The sequence below is a fragment of the Lagopus muta genome, chromosome Z (assembly GCF_023343835.1).
Source record: "Lagopus muta isolate bLagMut1 chromosome Z, bLagMut1 primary, whole genome shotgun sequence".
Taxonomy (NCBI): Eukaryota; Metazoa; Chordata; class Aves; order Galliformes; family Phasianidae; genus Lagopus; species Lagopus muta.
The window spans coordinates 28,275,888-28,297,462 of NC_064472.1; the positions used below are offsets into that span (position 1 = coordinate 28,275,888).

A 21,575-nucleotide genomic window follows, 5' to 3' on the forward strand; every position below is an offset into this window, starting at 1 on the left:
GAGAAGTGCAAGTAAAATGAATTCTTTCCAAACAACTAGCTGCTCACTGGCTCATTAAGAACAAAGACTGTTCTTAGGCACAGCAGCCCTTAAAATTACCAGCCGCTTTGTGTTCATTTTGTGGAGTAACACATGTAATACTTTTCACAAGAAATAAGATACCACAGTAGCAGAATATGAACCTGCTTTTATTGAATGCAGAAATAGATGGACACTGAAACAGCAGAAGTTTCTACTGTGTTTTGCTGCTGTGACCAACAGCAGCAAATCTGCTCTCAACTATTAGTTCTGAAAAGTATAAGCAACTCTGCTACCAGCTCCTTCCCCACATCACATCTCGTTCCAAGGGGAATCTTCCTGTCCAGGCAACTAGCCAGAGATCTTAATTTCAACATTTTTCATCTCACACAATTTTTTAATATTTCTTGACAGTGCACATAATCCACGTAGCTCCAACTCAAGATGTTCCCAACATCACTTAGCACTCGTTGCACTCAAAGCGTAAATACAGCACTGGCACAACAAATGAAGACAACTCAAGCACGCCTCTAACAAACATACTGAACACACAGTTTTAATGATTGAGTTTCACTTTTATTTATAAAGCCAGAAATTTACAACAAATTAGGCATTCCTTATAATTATATAATTTAATAAAGGTTAAATCCTGAGTTAGCAAAAGTTATTGCTTCATGGAAGTTCCAGAAATTACTAACAGGCATTTTTACATTATTGGCTCTTGGTATGAATTCTTCACATAGTACTTTTTAAAAAGCTATAAATCAGAGGCAAAACATAAAAACCAAATCTGAGAGGACGGTGAATATCAGTGCAGCTTTTGTTAACTTGCTGTGCACCAACTAGAGTGCAATACACAGCAAATGCTGAGATTCAAGACAATCAGAACTAAGGTTTTCTTTCCCCAGTCACTAATAGCACAAGTTTGTTTTTAAAATAATGAATGCATCACACACAGACTGTTCTTTTGAATCAGACACAATCTGATACAAGTGAGTGATGATTGATTCATGTTCTGTAGAGTATTTAAGATAATGATGTCCAGTTAGGTATAACTACAGTAATTAAACTTCTGTCGCAGTCCAAGAGTCAGTCAACAATGCTTGCAAATAGACCTTGCAAGAAATAAAACTGTTTCCTGACACTTACCTACACAGCTACAGATCAACCTGAAGCAAAAATACCCGAACTGGGAACTGCTTTCTATCACAGCTCACACAAATTAAACTGTTTTCTTCCACATGCCCTGTAAAACTTCTAGCATGTACTAGCATGTTTTTACTTGAAATTATGATGCATGCACAAAATCTGCTTTACATGCTATTTGGCAATATTCATGGGACAAAGAGGAGGTGAATCTGTGTTAATCATGGCATGGTGTTGATGTCACAAAAAGTTTTATATTGAGTTTGGCTGTAAAGAAGAAGAAACAAAACCTGAACAACAACAGGTCAATGGCTTCACAATTCAAAGCCTGTCCAAACTGAAAGTTATTCTAAAAATCACAGTCATTTACAAGCCCCATCCCGTAGGAATAAAAATAAGAACAGCGACTCAGAAATGTCAGGAGACATTCTTTTAAGGATGCTTCTTGGTATTTCTCCTTACTGAAAGCAACCCATATTTAAAGAAACAAATGTATTAGCGAAGTGCAATACTGTCACACTACTGCAAGTCTCTCCAAAGGAGATACCAAAATTTAGCCAATTCTAACAAATTAGAAGATAACTTGAAATTTAGAGTGGATTAATTATAAGACATCCACTCAAAGAAGTGGTGACTTGGCACTCTTACACACAAGAGAGTGAGTACATGCTTGTACGTTGATACTAAAAAGTCTTAACAGGAATAGAAGCACAAGGTGACAGGTGAAACCTACCCACACAAATTCCTGCACTGAAAAGACAGGCAAAAGATAGAAGCTATGTTTTTAACAGAAAGACATTAAATGGAAATGATAACACGGATTGTCATGGTTTCACTCAAATAAATAACTACCACATTCCAGAAGACCAGCTTTTCTGCATTGTGCAACCTACACAGGCACCCGCTTTCAGTAACTTCGTCCAGCAACAAAAGCACCATCTAGGATTTTGCTATCCCTTCCCCCACCATGTAAACAAGCATCTCTTAGTTGAATATTCTACTTTATAGGACGGTACGTGACAACAGCCTGCAGAACAGTTCAGTTCAGTTGGAAGGGATCTACAAAGATCACAGAGTCCAACTGCCTGCCCATGTCAGGGCTGATCAGAGGTTAAAGTCTATGAGGGCACTGTCCAATTGCCTTCTAAGCACTGACAGACACGGGGCATCAACCATCCCACTAGGAAGCTTGTTCTACTGTTTGACTGCCTTTGCAGTACAGAAATGTTTCCCGATGTCCAGTCTGAATTTCCATTAAACGTAGGTGGAACATGCATGAAGTACAGTCACATTTTATGCTATTTCAAAATAATTTGACAAGGCCCTTTCACTACAATTACCACTGTATCCTGCTACTTTACTTCCTCAAATGCAGTTGTCATATTCAGAAACACACCAGTCAAACTGCCATTTCAGTGGAAGAACCAGCTGAACTGTATTTGCATTGACACGGAATATCACCTTATCCCCAGTGAACAGCCAAACTGCCAAAGAAACACTATTGGTATCCAACATATTTAAAACTCTTGCAGAAGTCTCCAGTATCTTGGTAGGATGTTTATTACAGTATCCAATGTTAGAGATGTTACCCTATTAGCACTGCACTACTAGTAACATTAAAAAACAAAAAGGTCGTAAGTGCAGGACCATCCAGAAGAAAACGTCCAATTTGGAAATCTCTCCTGTAAGGCATGAAGTTGAGGTGATTTCTGATCTTCCCCAAAAAAATAGTGTGCTGCTATGGCAAGGGAGACTATTCCATCAGAATGGTTTTCTGGGGCCTGTAAGTGAGAAAGGACAATACAGTATTTATGACTGCTCACGGGTTTTAAACATGAAATTAATCCAGATGTACTTTTCCACAGATCTAACACCCATGTAACAAACTGCAGCCCACAGGTTCTGTAAGTTAAAGCATTTCGTATCTTCAACTGAACCAGTATCATCACGAGCTCAATTTTAATTGAAATTGCTCTGACATGTTAGAGCACATGCTCTAAACTCATTTGTAGGTACACATTTTGCCAGTAAATCAAGACAGAACTCCAACACGGTATTTATTCTGATCTTTCCACTTTGAACCTTTAGCATGACAAGTATTTTATGCCTAGCTTTGCTTTTTCGGTCTTGCAAAGCTTGTTACACTGTAGATTCCTGTCTGCCTTTATCATGTATCCTCATAAGGATTATTTGGTTGCTTATGTAATAGAATCCAGGAAGGAATAATGAGCTTTTCTGAACTTTCATGTGTTCTGGTAATATTTCCTTGATGTTAAACCTATAGTAAATCTCACTGTTAAAGTGGTAATGTGGTAAAGTAGTGAAGTGGTAACTTACAAGTCTAGAAAAAGTTATTCATTGGCAATTTAACAGTGGGCATGAGAGATCATAAATCCTACTGGAATAGGAATTCTGGAAGCTGTTGCATTGGTACTTAATAGAAGCCTTATTTCCAACCAAAAAATAAAGTATGGAACACAAAATTTTTATGATTCTCTTCAGGCAGATAAGTTTACAAAAAAAGCTTTCCCAAGTAAGCAAAGTATGTGAAAAGGGAACTATTTACAACAGGAAAAAAAGCTGTGAAATAATGAAGACAGAACTTTAAAAACTATGAGGTTAAGATGAGAAAAATGCAAGCTTAAGACCTAATATGTGAAAACAGGGAAAAGATTCTCCCTTTGACTGTTCAGCAAGCTGGAGGACAAAGCATCAGAATCAGTGTGAGCTGATTTACAAGGTAGGGAACCAACTTAAAAACCCATGAAATCACCAGGTTTCCAACAGCAGCATACTTACTGTCAGCTCTATCCAGAAGTGCCATGGTGTAGCCTGCAGCCCATGGGAGTAAAACACAAAGTAGTCTCCTCCTACACTAGCAACAGGCGTTCCATCTCCAAGAGACCAGGTGGACAGAGCTGACCCTTCGTGTGGCCGAATATACAGAGACATGTGACTTGGACCTGCAGGCAAGTAAAAACAGCTGAAAGGAGAAAGAACATCTGCCCCTCTTTCTTTCATTCCAACAACGTATTTTCCTAAACAGTAACTAGTAAAATTTGCATTACTATATATACCTTGAAATCAAGACAGAGCTAAACTGCGTTCTCTATAGAAGAGTATTCAAGTATTTCTAAGCAGTAGGATAAATTAGATGTAAATGGACTTTAAGAACAGACTTGCTAGAAGAAGATCAAGGCTTACTCAAAATAGACAAGGTATCAATCAAATAACAACTGAAAGGTGACAACCACAGTGTTCTGAAACTGGTGAGCTTTGTGTGACTGGCACAAATAAACTCATTTTAGGAGTGGCACTGTACACTGCAGTATTGGAATTAAATCTGATCTATTATGAGCATAAAAATAAAAACAAATCACACATTAGGAGCTTCAGTCACTCACCAGATACTTCAAAGCTTAACCTCACTGAGTTCCAGGGCGTTAGCTCTTTGGTGAGAACTTCAAAGTGAATGGGGCTTGCTGGAAAAATTTCTGAAGCAGGAAGATACCAGTTTTTCCTGAATGAACAAATGAGATTTTAATTTTATCTCAGTGCAGCAGTTAGAGGTACTAAAACATGAAAAGAGTAAGTTTTTGTACAACTTAGCTGACTGCTCTATCAACACATAAAATATTCAGAAGCTATTTAAGCTAGAAGATAGTTAAAAATTAACAGCTTACAGAGAAACACTTAAAAGACACAATAACAGAACAGCAGTCAAGATCACTGTTCTTATTTGTTATCTGGACCTGTCTGAATTTACAAACCAATAAAGTATGTAAAAATACTGGGATCTCCAAAATTGTTTATTTTTGGTCACAAGACTTCTCAGGTGTAAAAGAACAGTTACAGCAGCTACTGTTCATCTGGCGAAACTATCTACTTTAACCTCCTTCACCTGAGTAGAGGAGGGGAAAGAAAGGAAGAAGCACACATACTGCTGCTTTGAAGTGCCCTTTAGAAGGCCCCTCACTTTCCTCTCCACTGGCGCTGACATCAATTTTCCCACACATCAACTTCCCAATCTCCTCCAGCAGACCCAGTGATCTCTAGCACAGTTTGTGGCAGCAGACAGTGTATCCAGACACAAGTTAAAGCGCCTTTCAAGCGGAAGGATAATTTACTTTTTGGCCAAGTTTACCCTTATCTTTCTTCCCTTCCAAAAGGGAGACTGCACAAACCAAGTGGCTCAAATTAAGCAGCGTTCACACCAACCGGAACATGAAATGCACAGGCAGAATCCAAGGAAGGCCACAAAACGGAGCCCACTCCTCACACGGAGTTCTAATGGAGTCATTGATTTCAGGTACATGAGGAGTTATGTGAGATATTCCATTATAATCAAATCCATTAATCCATATACCAGAGTCACTTTTAAACAGGTTTCCATCTAGATCATGAAATCTTCTGTTCATATGCTGGAAGATTTTAAAAAGCAAAAACAAACAAACAAAAAACAGTTAGATGCTGGCAGTTTGTGAAACCTGCAAGACTTATAAGTAATTCCCAAATATCCTCTACATCAACCCTTAATGTCTACTGTATTTTCAGTATGCAACGTATACTTAAATATTTATGAATACAATTACATAGATCACAAAACAACCTCTTCTCCTGACAAAAACGAACCAAACACAGGAGCTGAACATAAGAAACAGTACCAGCTCTTTCAAATCCGAGAATAATTGTTACACCTTAAATCAAGCAAGCACCAGAAAAGCTACTTCATAAAGGTTAAAGCATTTAAAAATAACAACAGAAACTCTCCTGCACGTAGCATAAAGGCAGTATTGTATGCAAGACTCTTCTTACCTGAAGAAAGACTCGCTTAGGCTTTGGATTAGCTGCATCAGAACTGTAAGGAAAGAAGATTCCACTACAAACGAGAATCAGAGTGACTAGAAACACAGCAGTTAAAGTTATTAGCGTCGTTTTTGTACTTTTGACAAGGTAAATGAAGTTAATCTAGAGAACAAAAAGACAGCTCAGTTATAAAACTACAAGGCTAAGAAATAAAATACACTGCATAAATCTAAAATCCAATTACGGAACTGCAAGTACATTAGAAAGAATCCTATTTAACAGTAAACTTTCTTGCAATCTCAATATTTGAAAACAAAAAAAGTACATTCTAGAGGTTTAAAAAGAACTTCTCATTTTTGTAAGACATATGACAAGAAAAACCTAGACATTATGCAGCAAGGGTGCCATAAAAAAGTCTAAAATGTTTTTGAAGTGTTGCATAGATTTTGTTTAGTACATACTGTACTTCATCTAACATGAATGTCTGCTCAAACTCCAGTATTAAATTACTCATTTTATTATATCAATATAGAGCAAAAGAATTTTGAAATCCTTCTCAATTACCTCCTTCTGAAAAACAGGATCTTCCCCATTTCCTAGAATTTTCTTGTATTAACATTTGAGGTATTGAATAATATCATTAACTGCAAACAGTAGCTTAGAAAAAACACTGATTTTCGAGTCTAGAGAAAGCTTAAGAAGTTTTAAACCTTCTAAAATTCTACTTACAAAATAGGATGACAGAATCATAGTGCTGGCCACAATAAATCCTGCCAACACTACGTCTGGTGGAATTTCTGAACCACTTCGTCCCATAATAGGAGTAAACATTTCAAATACAGTCCAGTTGAGATACATCATATATAGATAGGGAACAAACATTCCTAGCATGTACATCACAACAAATTTCATTGTGGCACCTGCAGGACACAAAATGCAGAACATTACTAATATATCCATCCACTGCTGCAAGGCCAATGTGCAAGTCCACATACAATATGAAGACCTTGGCAGAGACTTCATTTTACCCAGCCAATGTCAATATGACTCTTCTAGGAACACTGCAAAACAACTCTCATGTTACCAAAAAATGTTTACCAGACGTTTTGTTCCAAAGACTTTCTAAATGTTCCATTTTTATAACAATGTTTACCATAAAAAATATTTGATCACTTAGTAATCCCAAACAGTACTGTTTTTTTTAGCTTGAAATATAGTATGCTTCTCAATATGTTTTTCTAGAAAGATTCTCCACAGTTTCAGACTGCCTTTGGTTGAAGAACACATTCTTGTGACAAAAACATCGTAAGTACTTCAAAAATTCTCTGCTCCTAAATTGAGTTACTTTGCTTAAACAACACAGACTGGAAGAAAACACCTTAATATATAATAGCAGGGGGCAGAGGTTTTTGAATGTAGCCTTCCCCACCAAAAACTCGTACCTTTTTGTCTGAATTCTTCATGGATCATCAGCTTTGTGAGTAAAGGAAATGCTACCCACAACGTACAAATGAATGCTGAACAAAGACCAATGTGAGTAATCACTGCCAATAATACAGACCAAATCATCAATGAGGCATCAAAAAACACATCTCCCAAGTACTGGTCATTCATGTTCTGCAACAAAAAGGGAATCAATCACCACTGAGCAAAAAAACATTTCATGTATCAAATGTTGTAAGAATTTATAAACAAATTCTAATTTCTCATATGGAATTGTTTGTCTTGGACAACTCAAATTTAAAAGGCATCTGCTCTGACATTTACACTTACTCATGATGGATTGTGTTTTTTGTTTTGTTGGTTTTTTTTTGCTAGTAGCAAGAAGGACCACCTTCCTGGATGGTTTTAAGGAAGTACCTAATTCCATCTCAGGATGTGAAAAAATGGGGGCAGTGAGGAAATACATTTGGTAACCCAAACGTTTCTTCTCGAAACAAAAACTTTATTGATCCACTTGTTCCTGGACTGTTAACAGCAAACACATTACTTCATCAACACTTAAGCATTGCTTGTAGTAGCCAAATGAGAGATCAGCTTCCAAAATTTTTATGCAGATCTTCTTAGATATAAGATAAGTTACAGAGGTATACTGTAACCTAAAGCATGCCAAGAAAACTGAGAGATGAATAATGTCTAGTCAAGTGATCTGTTCTTCAGACAATCATCAGGTAAGAACTAGATCCAGCACCTGAAACCAAATAATTATCTCCTGTCTGTGAGAGCCACTAGAAAACAGAAACTTCCCTTCTATTTTGTAACAGGACAGAATGGGAAAGAAAGACTAGGAATACCAAGTTCCACGACAAAATTTATGTTATGATTTAGATGAATTAAAGAATAGAAATACTAAAAGATGCATTGAAAGTACCAACATATGGTTACATTGAGGGAAGTCTTATAAGTATGTTCATAAGAAAGAGTTTGGAAAGACTCAAAAGACCATTTGAGTATAGATGCAGATTTTCTGAGCTTCAAGAACATTTAAAGATATGATAAGATACTCAATTCTCCAGCTGTTGCTTTGATCTCTTATCAACAAGTGATGGGAGAACAAGAGTGTGCCACAGGGAAGAAACAGTACATTGTCTACTAAAAGGCTTTTGATTTTTTTCCCCTGAATCAACTGCTACCAATCATTAGTGAGGACGAAGCCCTAAATCAAGGGGCTGCTAACTCTCATTTAACACAACAACCCAATGCTCAAGTGAGACTAAACACTACACTCACGCTCTTTAACAATGGCAGCGAAGTCAGTCTTACCTTGTAGTAGAACTTCTTGGCTAGTGAGTGAACGAGAATGAGCTTAACTACAGCTGCAGTGCCATACAGAAACACAGAAACATAGAAATGGGTATACCAAGAAAGAGACCGTCCAACGAGAGAGATGAACACCGCCACAATAAGGACAGTTACAAGTGTGGAGATCCAACTTAACAGTATTAATCCAAACGCAGTAAAGAATTTCTTCAGGTTATTAATTGCTACAAAGAAGAAAAAACGTTTCACCCAACAGTCATAAATTCTACTGCAGACTATCATCAACATTAAAATCACAGTATAATCGTGGTAATGACCAAATAAGGAGTTCACTCTGAGGAGTTCTCAACTGTACGGTCTAATTCACTTAGCCTATTTATTTTCTTGCAAATCATTCTGCAGCACTTCTCACTAGAGGATTAGTCCCCAGAGGAAAGTCTACCTCCTTGGTCACCACACTACTGACGATAACGGCTTTTCTAGGGAACTGGTGAAGCCAACCACCTGAAAAATCTCAGAAAACATCAGAGTTGCTTTACTTATAATTTTTTCTTACACTGGAAAAAAAAAGTTCTCTTGATACTATGTGGGGTTTCTTTTTGTTTTGTTTTTTTTTAATAGATACAGTTCCATGCCTCAAATGAAAGTGTCTGATTAGAGAGTTTGACTTTACGCTCTTCATTACGGGTGATAGCAATCTTTTCCCCTGTTTTCTGTTTTGCAATCTCCTCCTGCCTATGGCCAGCTCTTCAAGAAACATGTTTCTGAAGCTCTACCCACATTAAGAACAGAGTTCATACAAATGGTAGGCAGTTGGGTTTTTTTTTTTTTCTTTTTTTAAGATTTTTGAAATGCTTAAACTAAATCTTCGTGAAAGGATAAGAGCTATAATAGCAGTTCATGAATGGTAGACATCTGGGCAATCACAGCCCATCATAAATACTTGTAGTTGAGTAACTTAAACACAAAGTAATTCCTGCACACCTGAAATTTTCTTCTTAAGTTTATCAAATCAGAGAAGCGTTTCAGAATGGTTATGATTCAAGGGGATATAAGGAAACAGTTTTTCTTTATCTCCTGATTACTTCTTACTCTTCATAACATAACAGTAGATTAAGAAAAAAAAAAATAGATTTACCTCTGTTTTTGGTCTGTAATACTTTTTTGCCTAAGTAAAGAAAAGCAATTGCTGCTATTACGTAGTTCATGATGGTGCCAACACGAGCAGGATAAGCCAGGACAAATAAACCAAGTACATCAAAGAATACAACATTTCCATGTCTATACTCAAAAGATTTCGCCAGCATATCTGATGTAGCTAGGTATTTTAGCATCGCTAGAATATTGTCCCCTATTAAAAAGAGCAAATACACAACAAAACTGTATCAGAATTAATGAATTAATACACTGCATTATTTTGTGCATTTAAAACTGCATTGAAATATCCATAACAAAAGCAGCTAATACACAGCTGATTATTTTGAATTCCTACTTGAAGGTACAGACTATGTATTTTCATCGGATAATCTATAGTTATTCTTTAAATAAGCTTCAAAAGCTTTCTACACTTCAATACTTTTTCAGTCAATGAACTAATCTATCTTTTAGCCTAAAAGCCCTTCAAGTCTCATATTAAAGCAGTATATCCCAAGCGTCAACAGAGGAGTTAAACTTTCTGTTAAACTTCTTCCTCTTTCTCTGCCTCTAGCACCCAGCTCCATATTTCACCAGCTATGAATTACCTGCCTTCCTTTCCCTCAGGGACTATTAGGTAGAGACATAGAGGCTCTTTTCCTTCATAGCCTACATGTGCCAACCACTTTTTCATCTCACACAATACCTAAGTTCAATGTTAATCAATAACAGGCCTTACTGAGAAAAAAAGGAAAGCCAAATGTTGAACAATCAACTATAAATTAATGGAACCATTCAAATGGCTGGCTTGTAACTTCAATTAGATGCCAAAATTTCAAACCAACATTAGTTATGGTGATAATTTATTTTCCCAAGTTGCTCCAACACGTTCCCTCTGTATTTTAAAGGCATATTTTCAGTTAACTCTTTTCTCATCAACAAGCAGTTTTTCACATAGTGCATTTCTTGGGTTAGTAGTCTTACATCAAAATGAAGAAACAGCTATGTAGTCACACTTGAGGATTTCGTAGCTGTTATTTAATTCTTGAAACTAACCTGCTCTCTGAATGGAGTCTGTTAAAATTCTGTCTGATGTGTCATATTTTGTATGATAAATGTAGCCATTTTCAATAAATGCCAGGTCTATTCCTGCAGAGAGAAAAAAACATGATAAGTTGTGTAAACCTAAAAATATCAAAACAAATATGAAAGCCTCAAATAACTTTGACAGAAAACACTGCTCTACTTTGCAGCCTGGTTACTTTCTGCCAAAACGAACAAGTTTGCTTTATATAAGGAAGACTAAGATTCCACCTGTATTTAAAAAGGACAAGTTGATGTATTTTAAGATACCTGTTGTTACTAACATATTGATTACACGACACCTGCAGACAAATCTCTACAGATGTCTAATGGAGAAAAACATGAAAATTGTTAATCATATCAGCATCAGAAAAAAAAAAAGTATACTTACTGCTTTCCAAATATTTAGTAAAAATACATCAATAGAAATAGATCCACTCTGACAGCAATACTGTCAGTGTCAGTGGAACCACAGGAACGCTTTTTGAAAATGTCAAGTGTATCCTTTTTACTACTGATTAAAAAAAAAACTTTGCAAAAGGCCTGTCTGAAAACTCTTCAAATGTCCAAATAATTTGCAATGTAAGCAAACAGAAAGATTCTCTTCGATAATTTTTACAGGATGAATGACACACTCAGCACATCCCCCTTCATTCTGAGCAACAGAACAGCCTGCTTGTTGTAAGCTTAGACAAACGAATGGTTGCATAGTGTCCATTGACATTTTCTGATAACATACCTGGAACATTTCCAAAGTCCCTATAGATCCGGAAGTCTGTATCGGCTGGGATAATACCACTCTGAAATATTTCCTGTGCCACCACAGATGCAAAGGGATGTTTGGCTGCAAATACATACGCCTGTACCAACCAAGGATTTTCAGGCCCTAACAGAAGATGAACAGAAAGCTCACAGCAACTACTTTCTGAATCTCAGTTAAGACAGGTACCTATATTGTAACAAACAACAACACACAAAGAAACTGTGTCGCCCCACAAAGTATACTAAGTTCATTTATTTAAGTTGAACATCTCATACAGTTTAGAGAATTAGTCACAGGTGGAAAAATACATAAATGTCTTGATGTTCAGTGGCAAGATAGATACGCCATTCTCCTAAAGAAGACACAGGACTAATGCATAAACCACAGCCTTTACTAGAATCTCCAATTTATTATCTATCACATATCAAAATTATTTGCTGAAAAGTCTCTCTGCTAAAGCATTCAATGCAAGTAAACAATGAGGCAGCCACAGTAGCAGGAAGTATGATTTAGATGAAGAACAAAAATACTAGAAGTACACAGTTCAATTACAATGGAGCTGAAGCTTAACAGAGAAGTTTTGCTGCTTTCTGAGCAGCAGCTTGAGTTCTAATGCCTAAATCTCTCTGCAAAGATTTTGAAAGGGTAGACTGGAGATTAAATAAAGCACATGATTTATGAGTACGCAAGATACAAGTAAGATACTGATCTGTTTGTCTCCTCACTATCTTGATGTATAAGAGAAACACAACTATAGCACTGCTCTACACAGGTTTCCAATCTATGAGGGAACTTCTGCCCCACTGCTTCAGCCTGTGTGTTCTTGAAGATGCAGAGCAACTCACGACAAAGGGTTGAGAAAGAGGCATGGTAGTTCTCCCGTCTTCTAGTTACGAGACACCTTCAATACTCTTTCAAGTCTACACTGCTTATTACCAGAACTACCCCCGGACACAATACGTGCTCCTACCTGTTTGAAAAACAAGTTCTTTCCCTCCTACACCTGCTGCCTCCAGGTTAATAAAAGCTCTAATTGACTTGGCCCACTCATGTTGTGTAATGAAGCCGTGACTAGCCTTGGTGAGAAACAAAGAAAATACAGGTCATACCATACTCTTCCATACCAGCCTAAGAGTTATTTTCCATCACGTATGATTACAGATCAAACTCTGACAAGGCATTCAGATCATTCTTAACACAAACAGAACAGAAGATCAAAGTCTTCCAATTAAATTAATATGAACAATAGCCTTAATTTAAGTATATTTTTCGACAGCAAATATGTTTTCTTCAAAATGTTAAGACTAGCATTCAATATTTCAACAGATGAAACAAAAGTGACAGCTGCAGTCACTCTTATACCAGGCTTTTAATTCACAACTTTGATGTACATTTTATCATCCTGGCACACTCTTACCTGCAAAATATTTTCTTCTGCTCCATTAAATAGGAATATGACAGCATGCTGAAGGGGCTCTGATGATTTTGAGAGAGTATAAAGTATTTCAAGCATCACTGAGCAGCTAACAGCATCATCACTGGCACCTTAAAATAATAAGCAGACCAGCATGACTTACAAGAAATGCACAAATTTGCAACAAAGAGCTGAGACAAAAAATTTTTACATCCTCTCAATCATTTAATCTAGCCATGGTTATGCCAAGCTTTAGTATATTTTCTGCTATAGATTGTACCCCAAATCCATTAGTTATAAGCAATAGCAGAAAGAAAACTGATGTTCAGAAGTCAAACAAGTGATGTACAGAATACCAGATCCAATAATATTCTTCAAGAGAACTAGACAAACTAGGTGCTAAACAAGCGAAGTGCTCACAGCCTACTACAATTAACAAAACTAAACTTTCCCATACAAGAGACCATAAGGAATTCCACCCTCTTACAAGTAAGTAACTGGACACATTCTGAAAGTAATGTTAAGGACAATATGGCAAAATAAACAAATACCAGAACTCCTTTAAAGCACCCTAAAATAGTATATGTTGCAATGTGGTAGTTTTGTGGCAGAATGCTTTCTAACACCCTTCCAGTTTCATTAGAGGAGAAATCCTTTTTCATTTTGGCCTCAATGATCTGTTTACAATTCTGATCCAATACTATTCCAGACTTACATCCACTTCTTCAAACTTCCTCCCACGCCCTATCAATCCTTCATCTTGATTAAGTAACCATATTCTAGGTGTCCCTTGCCCCACTTCTCTCACTTTGGTACAGCTGTAGCACCTTTCTATCCACTCTAATCAATAGAACTTTGGAACTAAAGGGAGAAATGTCGTATCACTCCGATGATGCCTACTTGCACTGAGATGATGACAGCAGTTTGTAAAGCATTACTTGCCACAAGCCGCATCAGAATGATACTAAGGCAGAGTCATTAGCTGCTGAAACTTTTTAGTTCATACATAAAATGTAGCTTTTCCAAAGCTTGCAACTTGGCAGAATTTAGACACGTCTCCCCCTTCCACAAAAAGGGTGCATCTCACTGAAAACTTCAGCTTTAGTCTATTGTATGCAGGTACTTTAAAATAAACTAATAAATAAAAATGCATATACAAGGAGAACCTTTCCCATACATTGTTCTTTAATCTAATTCTCAACAATACTTCATTTTGCAAAATGCTTTCCAACAAAGATGTGATTTAATACCCTGATTATATTGCTGCCTGAATTTACCAGTAGTCTACTCTTAGTCATGCTGAGTTCTTTTTGTGTGATGCTGTGCTGAGAACTGGACAAGGAAGCAATAAATCTTGCTGAAAACTAAAGACTTATGGTCTCTATGTAAATCAAGGAAAAACAAAGGTTCAAAACACATGCACAAGCTCAGAGGAAAAATATTCCCAAACACTTTGTATACAATAAAACACTAAGCAAGTCAAAGCAGATCTTAAGACAAACATCAGTTACACAAAGAAACCCTGCTGTCAGCTACACCTATAGAAATAATTTTGAGAATATTTCCACCTTCAAGTTTATTAGAAAACAACCAAATAGGATGTGTAAACTGAAAATCAGTACCACTAAAACAACAGAAATAGGTTAAGAGTTTAAAGCTTACCCATTTCCTTCATTAGCCTTTTTTGTACACTCTTCTCTAGCTAAAAAGGTGCTAAAGCTTTCTAACACTGAAGCTTGAATGGTTTATTGAGTTTTTCTTTACTCCAACAGAGCACTGTGCTACACCATTAGCAACAGTGAAAAGCACTTGCTTTGAATTTCAAGAAACGTGTACACAGCAGTATAAGTGGCAACTTAAAGAAAACTTTAAATATTTCAATATCAGAACTGCTTTACAATGTTTGAGTAATACCAGCACCTAAAGGAAACAAATTAAAAACTTCATACCAAGCCGACACCTATTCCATCAGCATGCAAATAGATGCATTGATCATTAATCGTGCCAGGAAAACTCTATGAGCATTAACAGCAGATCACATACTATTATTTCAATTTGCAAATATACCATTCATTGAAACATGAAGTCATGCTGATTCTGCTTAAACAAAACATTTTTCTCAAATCAGCTTAGTTATAGAAAGACAGAAGAACAGAAAACAAAAGGCTCTTGCTTAGGTTACGTGCAAATTTCACAGCAGGAAAATGAAAGAGCAGTTCCTCACTGCTGTGATAAAAGGATGCACTGTGGTTAATGGCAAGCATATAGGTTAACTTCTAGTTCCATTATAAACTTCTTCATGATTCTCACTAATAATTCATGAAGCCTCATTTGGAGAACTGAGGTCAGGCCTTGGGCCCCCAGCACAAGGATGTGGAGCTGCCAGAGTGGGCCCAAAGAAGGGCCACAAAGACTATCAGAGGGTTGGAACACATCTATGAAAACAGGCTGAGGAGCTGTGCTTGCTCTTCTGGAGCCCCCTCTTCTCCACACTGACCTCACTGTGATTTTCCAGTACGTAAAAACAGAAGGAAGAGTTTTTCACACGGGCAGCCTGATCTGCGGGGTGGCAATACTGCCCATAAAACAGACATTGGGACCAAATGTTCCTTATGGTCCCTTCTGACCTAAGCCATTCTATGATATTCCCACCTCTGTGCAAGATTGGTGAAACACTTCTGATTCAGTCTACTGACTAACTGTAAAGAAAGTAACTGATGGATACATAAGCCTGTGCAACAACCCACAGAAACAGGCACACCACTTACACATCTAAAAACAGTCATCATTACATTATACTTGTGAAGCATTCTTTAGGTCAAGGGCTAGTCGGACTATAAATGCAGTAATAATAACCTCTGCAGTTCCTAAATCAGATATTGTACAATAATCACAGTTATTAAATATAATTGGAAATCCATCTTGCCTAAATATGACCAGAGGTTAAAGTGAAGTCCTGTATTCTCTTTGTTGACAGAACAGAAGCACAAAGAGTATAGCAAATGTTTTGTTTCTCTAGCTAAGACTCAACTGTTTCCTCAGTAATGAGGATTATTTGTGTGTGCTAAAGAACAGAAAGTTTACTCCCCAAAATAAAATGTAGTGCAGGCTGTAAATGAAAAATTCTAAGTAAAACTACTGTTAGTGACTGAAATGTGTAGTACTTTCCAGCTGTAGTAAGTGGCATACACCTGTGGCTATGTGTTACAACAAATGTATTTGAATGATTTCTAGTTCCATACCTTCCTGGCAATGACATACCACAAACTGGCAAAGGTGATTACAAACATGTTGCAATAATTGTTTAAGACGATTAGATTTATAAAAACACTGAAGGTCAAGAACTAGGAAACACACAGAAGTGAAAGTAGCAGTGAGAGACATACATACTGCCAAAGCAACAGTACCTTAAATCTCTGATCACCATAGTCTTTTGAGTGAGAAACTTTAAAAGTGGGGGGAAAAAAAAAAAAAAAGAAAAAAAAAAAAGGTATAGCATAAGGACACAGTACTAAAAATTTGAGATAAAACATACCAGATGGCATGGGAAGAAAAACTGCTTAGTGGGAGTTGGGAACAGACTCCAGCACAAAGCATTCCATTACAGGAAAACCAAGTTAAAATCAGTACAGAAGTATGGAAAGAGCTGAATTACAGGTAGAAGCAGCACAAGTGACATGCCTGAGGAATGGATTAAAAGAAAGGCAGACATAACAAAACTCAGAAATCCAAATCTGACATCCACAATCCGCTGCCTGCCAGAAAACAAGTTATATCCTAAAACACGATGACTAAAACAGGACTAACCTGTCACTCTATACATAGTGAATTTCACTGAAATCAAACAAGTTAGTTGATACATGTAGTGTTTTAGCACATGGCTATAAGGGTTTTAGCTAGAAGACAGTGAGCCAAGCTCTGTAGATTGTGAACTACAGAGAAATACAGGAGCAACAAGTGGGCCTACCTGGGGTATTCGGTACAGAATCAAAGTGACAGTTGGATAAGACAGCATGCTCAGCTCCACCTCGAGGTTCCAGTTTCACTACAACATTGGTTATGTTTGCGTAGTAGCTAGTAAAGCCTCCTAAAAAGTCAATGCTGAAGGAGCCTGTGGGTCTCTGTATGTCTACAAATATCTTATGAGCATCTGTGCTTTCAGTTTCTATTGCCTTAATTTGTTGTAAGAGGTAGTTAACTGTAAGAACTTCATTTTCTGGACTTCCAACTGTTCTGGGCCCGATTGCTGTTATGTTGTCAAGGTATCCCCTGAAAGACAAATTGTACAGTCAACATCAACACATTCAGTATTTGTATACACCTTAATTTCAGATAAGTTTTAGCGTTTTTAAGATTAGCTTTAACATTTTTGTACATCTTTTAAATTCAAAGTTCGCAGTAAGAGACTAACACTGGTAACTCTACTCAAGACATCCAAGATGGTAACAGTAAAGATCATAACAGAACCAGAGAATCACAGGATGGCTTAGGTTTGAAGAGAACTGAAAGATCATCCAGTTCCAATGCCCTGCTGTGGACAGGGCCGCCCCCCACCAGTTCAGGCTGCTCAGGGCCCATCCTTTAGGAATGGGGCACCACAGCTTCTCTGGGCAGCTGTGCCAAGGCATCAGTGCCCTCTCAGTAAAGAACTTCTTCCTAACATCTAACTCAAATGCCCCCTCACTATCTACCTGCGTGAAAAGCTGCATCTTCCTGCTTGTAAGCACCCTTTACAGAATCACAGAATCACCCGGGTTGGAAGGGACCTCAAGGATCATGTAGTTCCAACCCCCCTGCCTAGCAGGGCCACCAAACATACACATTCAGATCAGGTTGCCCAGGACCCCGTCCAACCTGGCCTTGAACACGTCCAAGGACGGGGCATCCACAACCTCCCTGGGCAGCCCGTTCCAGGGCCTAACCACTCTCCTTGTAAAGAACTTCCCCCTAACATCCAACCTAAATCTTCTCTCCTTCAACTTAAAACCATTTCCCCTAGTCCTGCTGTTGTCAGCCCTTTTGAAGAGTTTACTCCCCTCCTGGGTGTAGGTTCCCTTCAGGTATTGATAGGCTGCAATGAGGTCACCCCGCAGCCTTCTCTTCTCCAGGCTGAACAAGCCCAACTCCCTCAGCCTGTCCTCATAGGGGAGGTGCTCCAGCCCCCTGATCATCTTAGTCGCCCTCCTCTGGACCCTTTCCAAAATCTCAATGTCTTTCTTGTACTGAGGGCTCCACACCTGGACACAGTACTCCAGATGGGGCCTCACAAGAGCCGAGTAGAGAGGGACAGTCACCTCCCTGTCCCTGCTGGCCACCCCTCTCCTGATGGAGCCCAGGATCCCATTTGCTTTCGAGCTTTAAGTACTGGAAGGCCACAACGAGGTCTCTGGAATCCTTCTTTCTCCAAGCTGCACAAGCCCAGCTCCCTCACAGGAGAAGAGCTGCAGCCCTCCGATCACCTCTGTGGCCTCCCACCTACGAGGCCATGTAGCACCGTTCTCTCTCCAGGACTCCTCGCCCCGCCAACCACGACACTCAACCGACACTCAGCTCTCCACAACGCCAACCCCAAAACCAGCACGGCGTGCCACTGCAAGCGGGAGCCACAGGAGCGCGGGCAGTGCCTCCCGTCCCTCCCCCCGGTCTACCTGGCGCGCTGCGCGCTGAACTCGCGCTCCCCGCGTCCGGCGGGCGGACTGAGCAGCTGCCGGTGCGAGACCTGCACCAGCACCCGCAGCACCAACAGGTAGAGCAACACCAGCGGCGCCCCCCGCGCCTCGCCCAGCAGCCGTCGCCGCGGCCCGCCCCGCTTCTTCCTCTGCAGGTCGGCCTCTCCGTCCTCTCGCCGAGAGGGCGGGGAGCGGCGGTCGCCATCCCGCTCGCCGCCGCCGGGCGCGCGTAGGCGCCTCACGGCCGCCGCCGCGCCACGCTCCATCGCCGGCGCGCTCGCTGCGCCGCGCTGACACGCGATACGGAAAGGGCCGAGAGTCAAAAGGCAGAAAAGAGAAAGGAAAAGCGCCCCGGAGTGGGCGGGGGCGAGGGGGCGGGAGGAGGCGCTCTGCCTTCCTCTGCCTTCGCTCACGTCAGAGAGGGCGGGGTGTCTCCTCCCGCCCAGCTCTCTTCACCCTGCCCTCCCTCGGGGCTGCTCGGCGTTGTTGCCGCCGAAACGCCGTGCGTTGAGATGCGCGTTCGCTGTGCATTTTTGCTGGCAACGAACAAGAGCCTGCATGCCTTGCTCTGCACAAGTGGAGGTGACCCGCTGTCATCGCTGCTGAGACGCAGCACCCACCGCCCTGGTTGGCTTCCAGGAGCGCCCAGCAAGCATCAGTGAATGTCAGTGGGTGCCATTATTTTTCCATGTGTCGGAATTCGTTTCCACACCTTTGCTTCCTACGCACTTGCATGTCAGACACCATTCTGTCAGACTGCCCCTCTGATGCAATGTGTTGCACAGCTAACAGAACATTGGTGGGAAGGTTCAGCCTCTGCTGCCATACCACCAACATCCACCTTTGACGTGGTGGGACAACGTAACACATAGGAGGCATTGCTTTCAGGCAGCCCTTGTAGGCTGAGAGGTTCCTTTTCTCCTTCGTTTACTTTTAATTCCTGCTTCATTTCTTTTGCTTACGTTGTTACCTCTGTCTTAATGACTCGGTGTTATCAGGACAAACAGACACCCAGGCTTGGTGCTTAACAGAAGATTTTACACTAGAAATAGCTCTACTCTAAAATGTTCCAATGCAAATGTTTTCTTAAGCATATAAGTGCATAATCAGTCTGATGCAATGCTTGTAATACAAATATTCAAGCCTCTCTTTGAAAATGTCATCTTAATAATCTGCATACTGGTAATAAGGCAAAGAGGTTGTGGTTTTAAAAATATGTGGCCAGGTATTCAGAGTGGATTTGCATTTCACATTTGAAATTCTTCAGTAGGTCCTACATCTGTGTGGAGAAATCAAACAAGGAACTAGGTATGGATTTTTCTCATTTTCTATTTCCATTTCATGTGTAATATCATCAGTGCTAAAGCACTGGGGGCCACCACTCCTGAAACACTCAATTATGCACTTCTACACAGGGACTGTACCTCTCCAGTAATACATGCTGCTGAAATTTGACTACAAGTCTCAAATTTGACTACATTAGAACGGGCTCTACATTATTGGTCTCAGAGGTGATGCACAATATGAGAAAACAAGAGCTACACATTATTCATTTACTTTGCTTGTATGCTTACTTGCTAATTAGAACTCAAGTAAGTAAAAGACATTTATCCTTTCTCTAGTGGTCATTTTCCCTTCATTCTTTGGACAACATTTGGATATTAAGAACCCTTGGTTAAGAGAGAGATCTGATTCTACCAACTTTGGTGAAAATCATGATGTACAGGTGAAAACGTCTTTTAATGTTCTGTCAATCCAAAACGCAGAAGTAATTTTCTTATTTAGGTCAGAAAGTCTTCTGATATGGAGTACTGACAGCCCTTGTTTGATCTGTTCTGAGCACAGCATTTGGTAGGGCACTGTGCCCTGTGAATTCAGCTGGAAGTATAGTGTGTACAGGTTTTGACATGAATGATACGTCAAACTTCTTAACAAATATAGTGTCCTCTATTGCTCTGTTAGTCTGGAATGACCAATTTAAGATTATTGGATCCAATTTCCAAGCAAATGATTCAGCATATATTCTGTTTGATTTTGTGTTTAGAAGATACTTGACCTAGTTCTTAAATCTTACATCAAAATGGAAAAATCCCCTGGTCACTGGGCAAGGTAAGAAACAGTTTTCTTTCTCCTTAAAAGAAGAAGAATTAAAAATCCAGCACCTCATCGCATCTAGAGGGACTCAAGCTTTGCTTTCTAATTTACTTGCAAAACAAAGCTAGACAGTAGGACACTTTCTTCTTGCTTAAGAAATAAACAAATGGCAGTGGGGGTTGAACATTCCCACCAATATTCTGTCATTTGTTGCTGTGTGACAGATGGCAGCAAAGGGGCAGTCTGGCAAAACGGTGTCTGACATGGAAGTGCAAACAAAGCAAAGTTATGTCATTGAATTCCTCCATGTGGAAAAAATGGTGCCCACTGATATTCACTGACACTTGCTGAACATTTCTGAAGACAGAAGAGTGGATGTGAAGCATAGTTAGGCAGTGGGTGTTGCATTTTAGCAGTGGCAACAGTGACAATGAGTCACCTCTGCTGGTGCAAATTTTTATGAGCATGACATTCAGGCTGTTATTAATCACTGGTGAAAATACTATTTGCATGGCAATAGTATTTTTGTAGCTGCGAATGTGCTCTATAAAATAGCATTATTGTGTACTTTGTATCTGTTGCAATTTCCATGGAAATAAATAGGAGTTTAGTATCCATCATTTCTTCAAGATTTTTGGTCATTACTTCCCAAGGTTTAATTTCCTTGCATTAACTGTAATCTGCCTCT

At 39.2% G+C, this 21,575-nt stretch overlaps 1 protein-coding gene across 1 annotated transcript; it reads right to left on the reverse strand.

The window, feature by feature from the left end:
• Nucleotides 1-545: 545 nt before the first annotated feature.
• Nucleotides 546-19,074, reverse strand: ERMP1 (endoplasmic reticulum metallopeptidase 1). Its single transcript, XM_048931482.1, has 15 exons — nt 18,773-19,074; nt 17,092-17,393; nt 13,128-13,255; nt 12,681-12,786; nt 11,687-11,833; nt 10,921-11,013; nt 9,869-10,081; nt 8,734-8,954; nt 7,413-7,587; nt 6,700-6,890; nt 5,980-6,132; nt 5,383-5,585; nt 4,569-4,684; nt 3,964-4,127; nt 546-2,945 (listed from the first exon to the last, which is right to left on the reverse strand). Exons 1-15 carry the CDS (start codon nt 19,057-19,059, stop codon nt 2,781-2,783), a joined length of 2,664 nt encoding a protein of 887 aa, XP_048787439.1. The 5' UTR covers nt 19,060-19,074; the 3' UTR covers nt 546-2,780.
• Between the last annotated feature and the right edge of the window lie 2,501 nt (nt 19,075-21,575).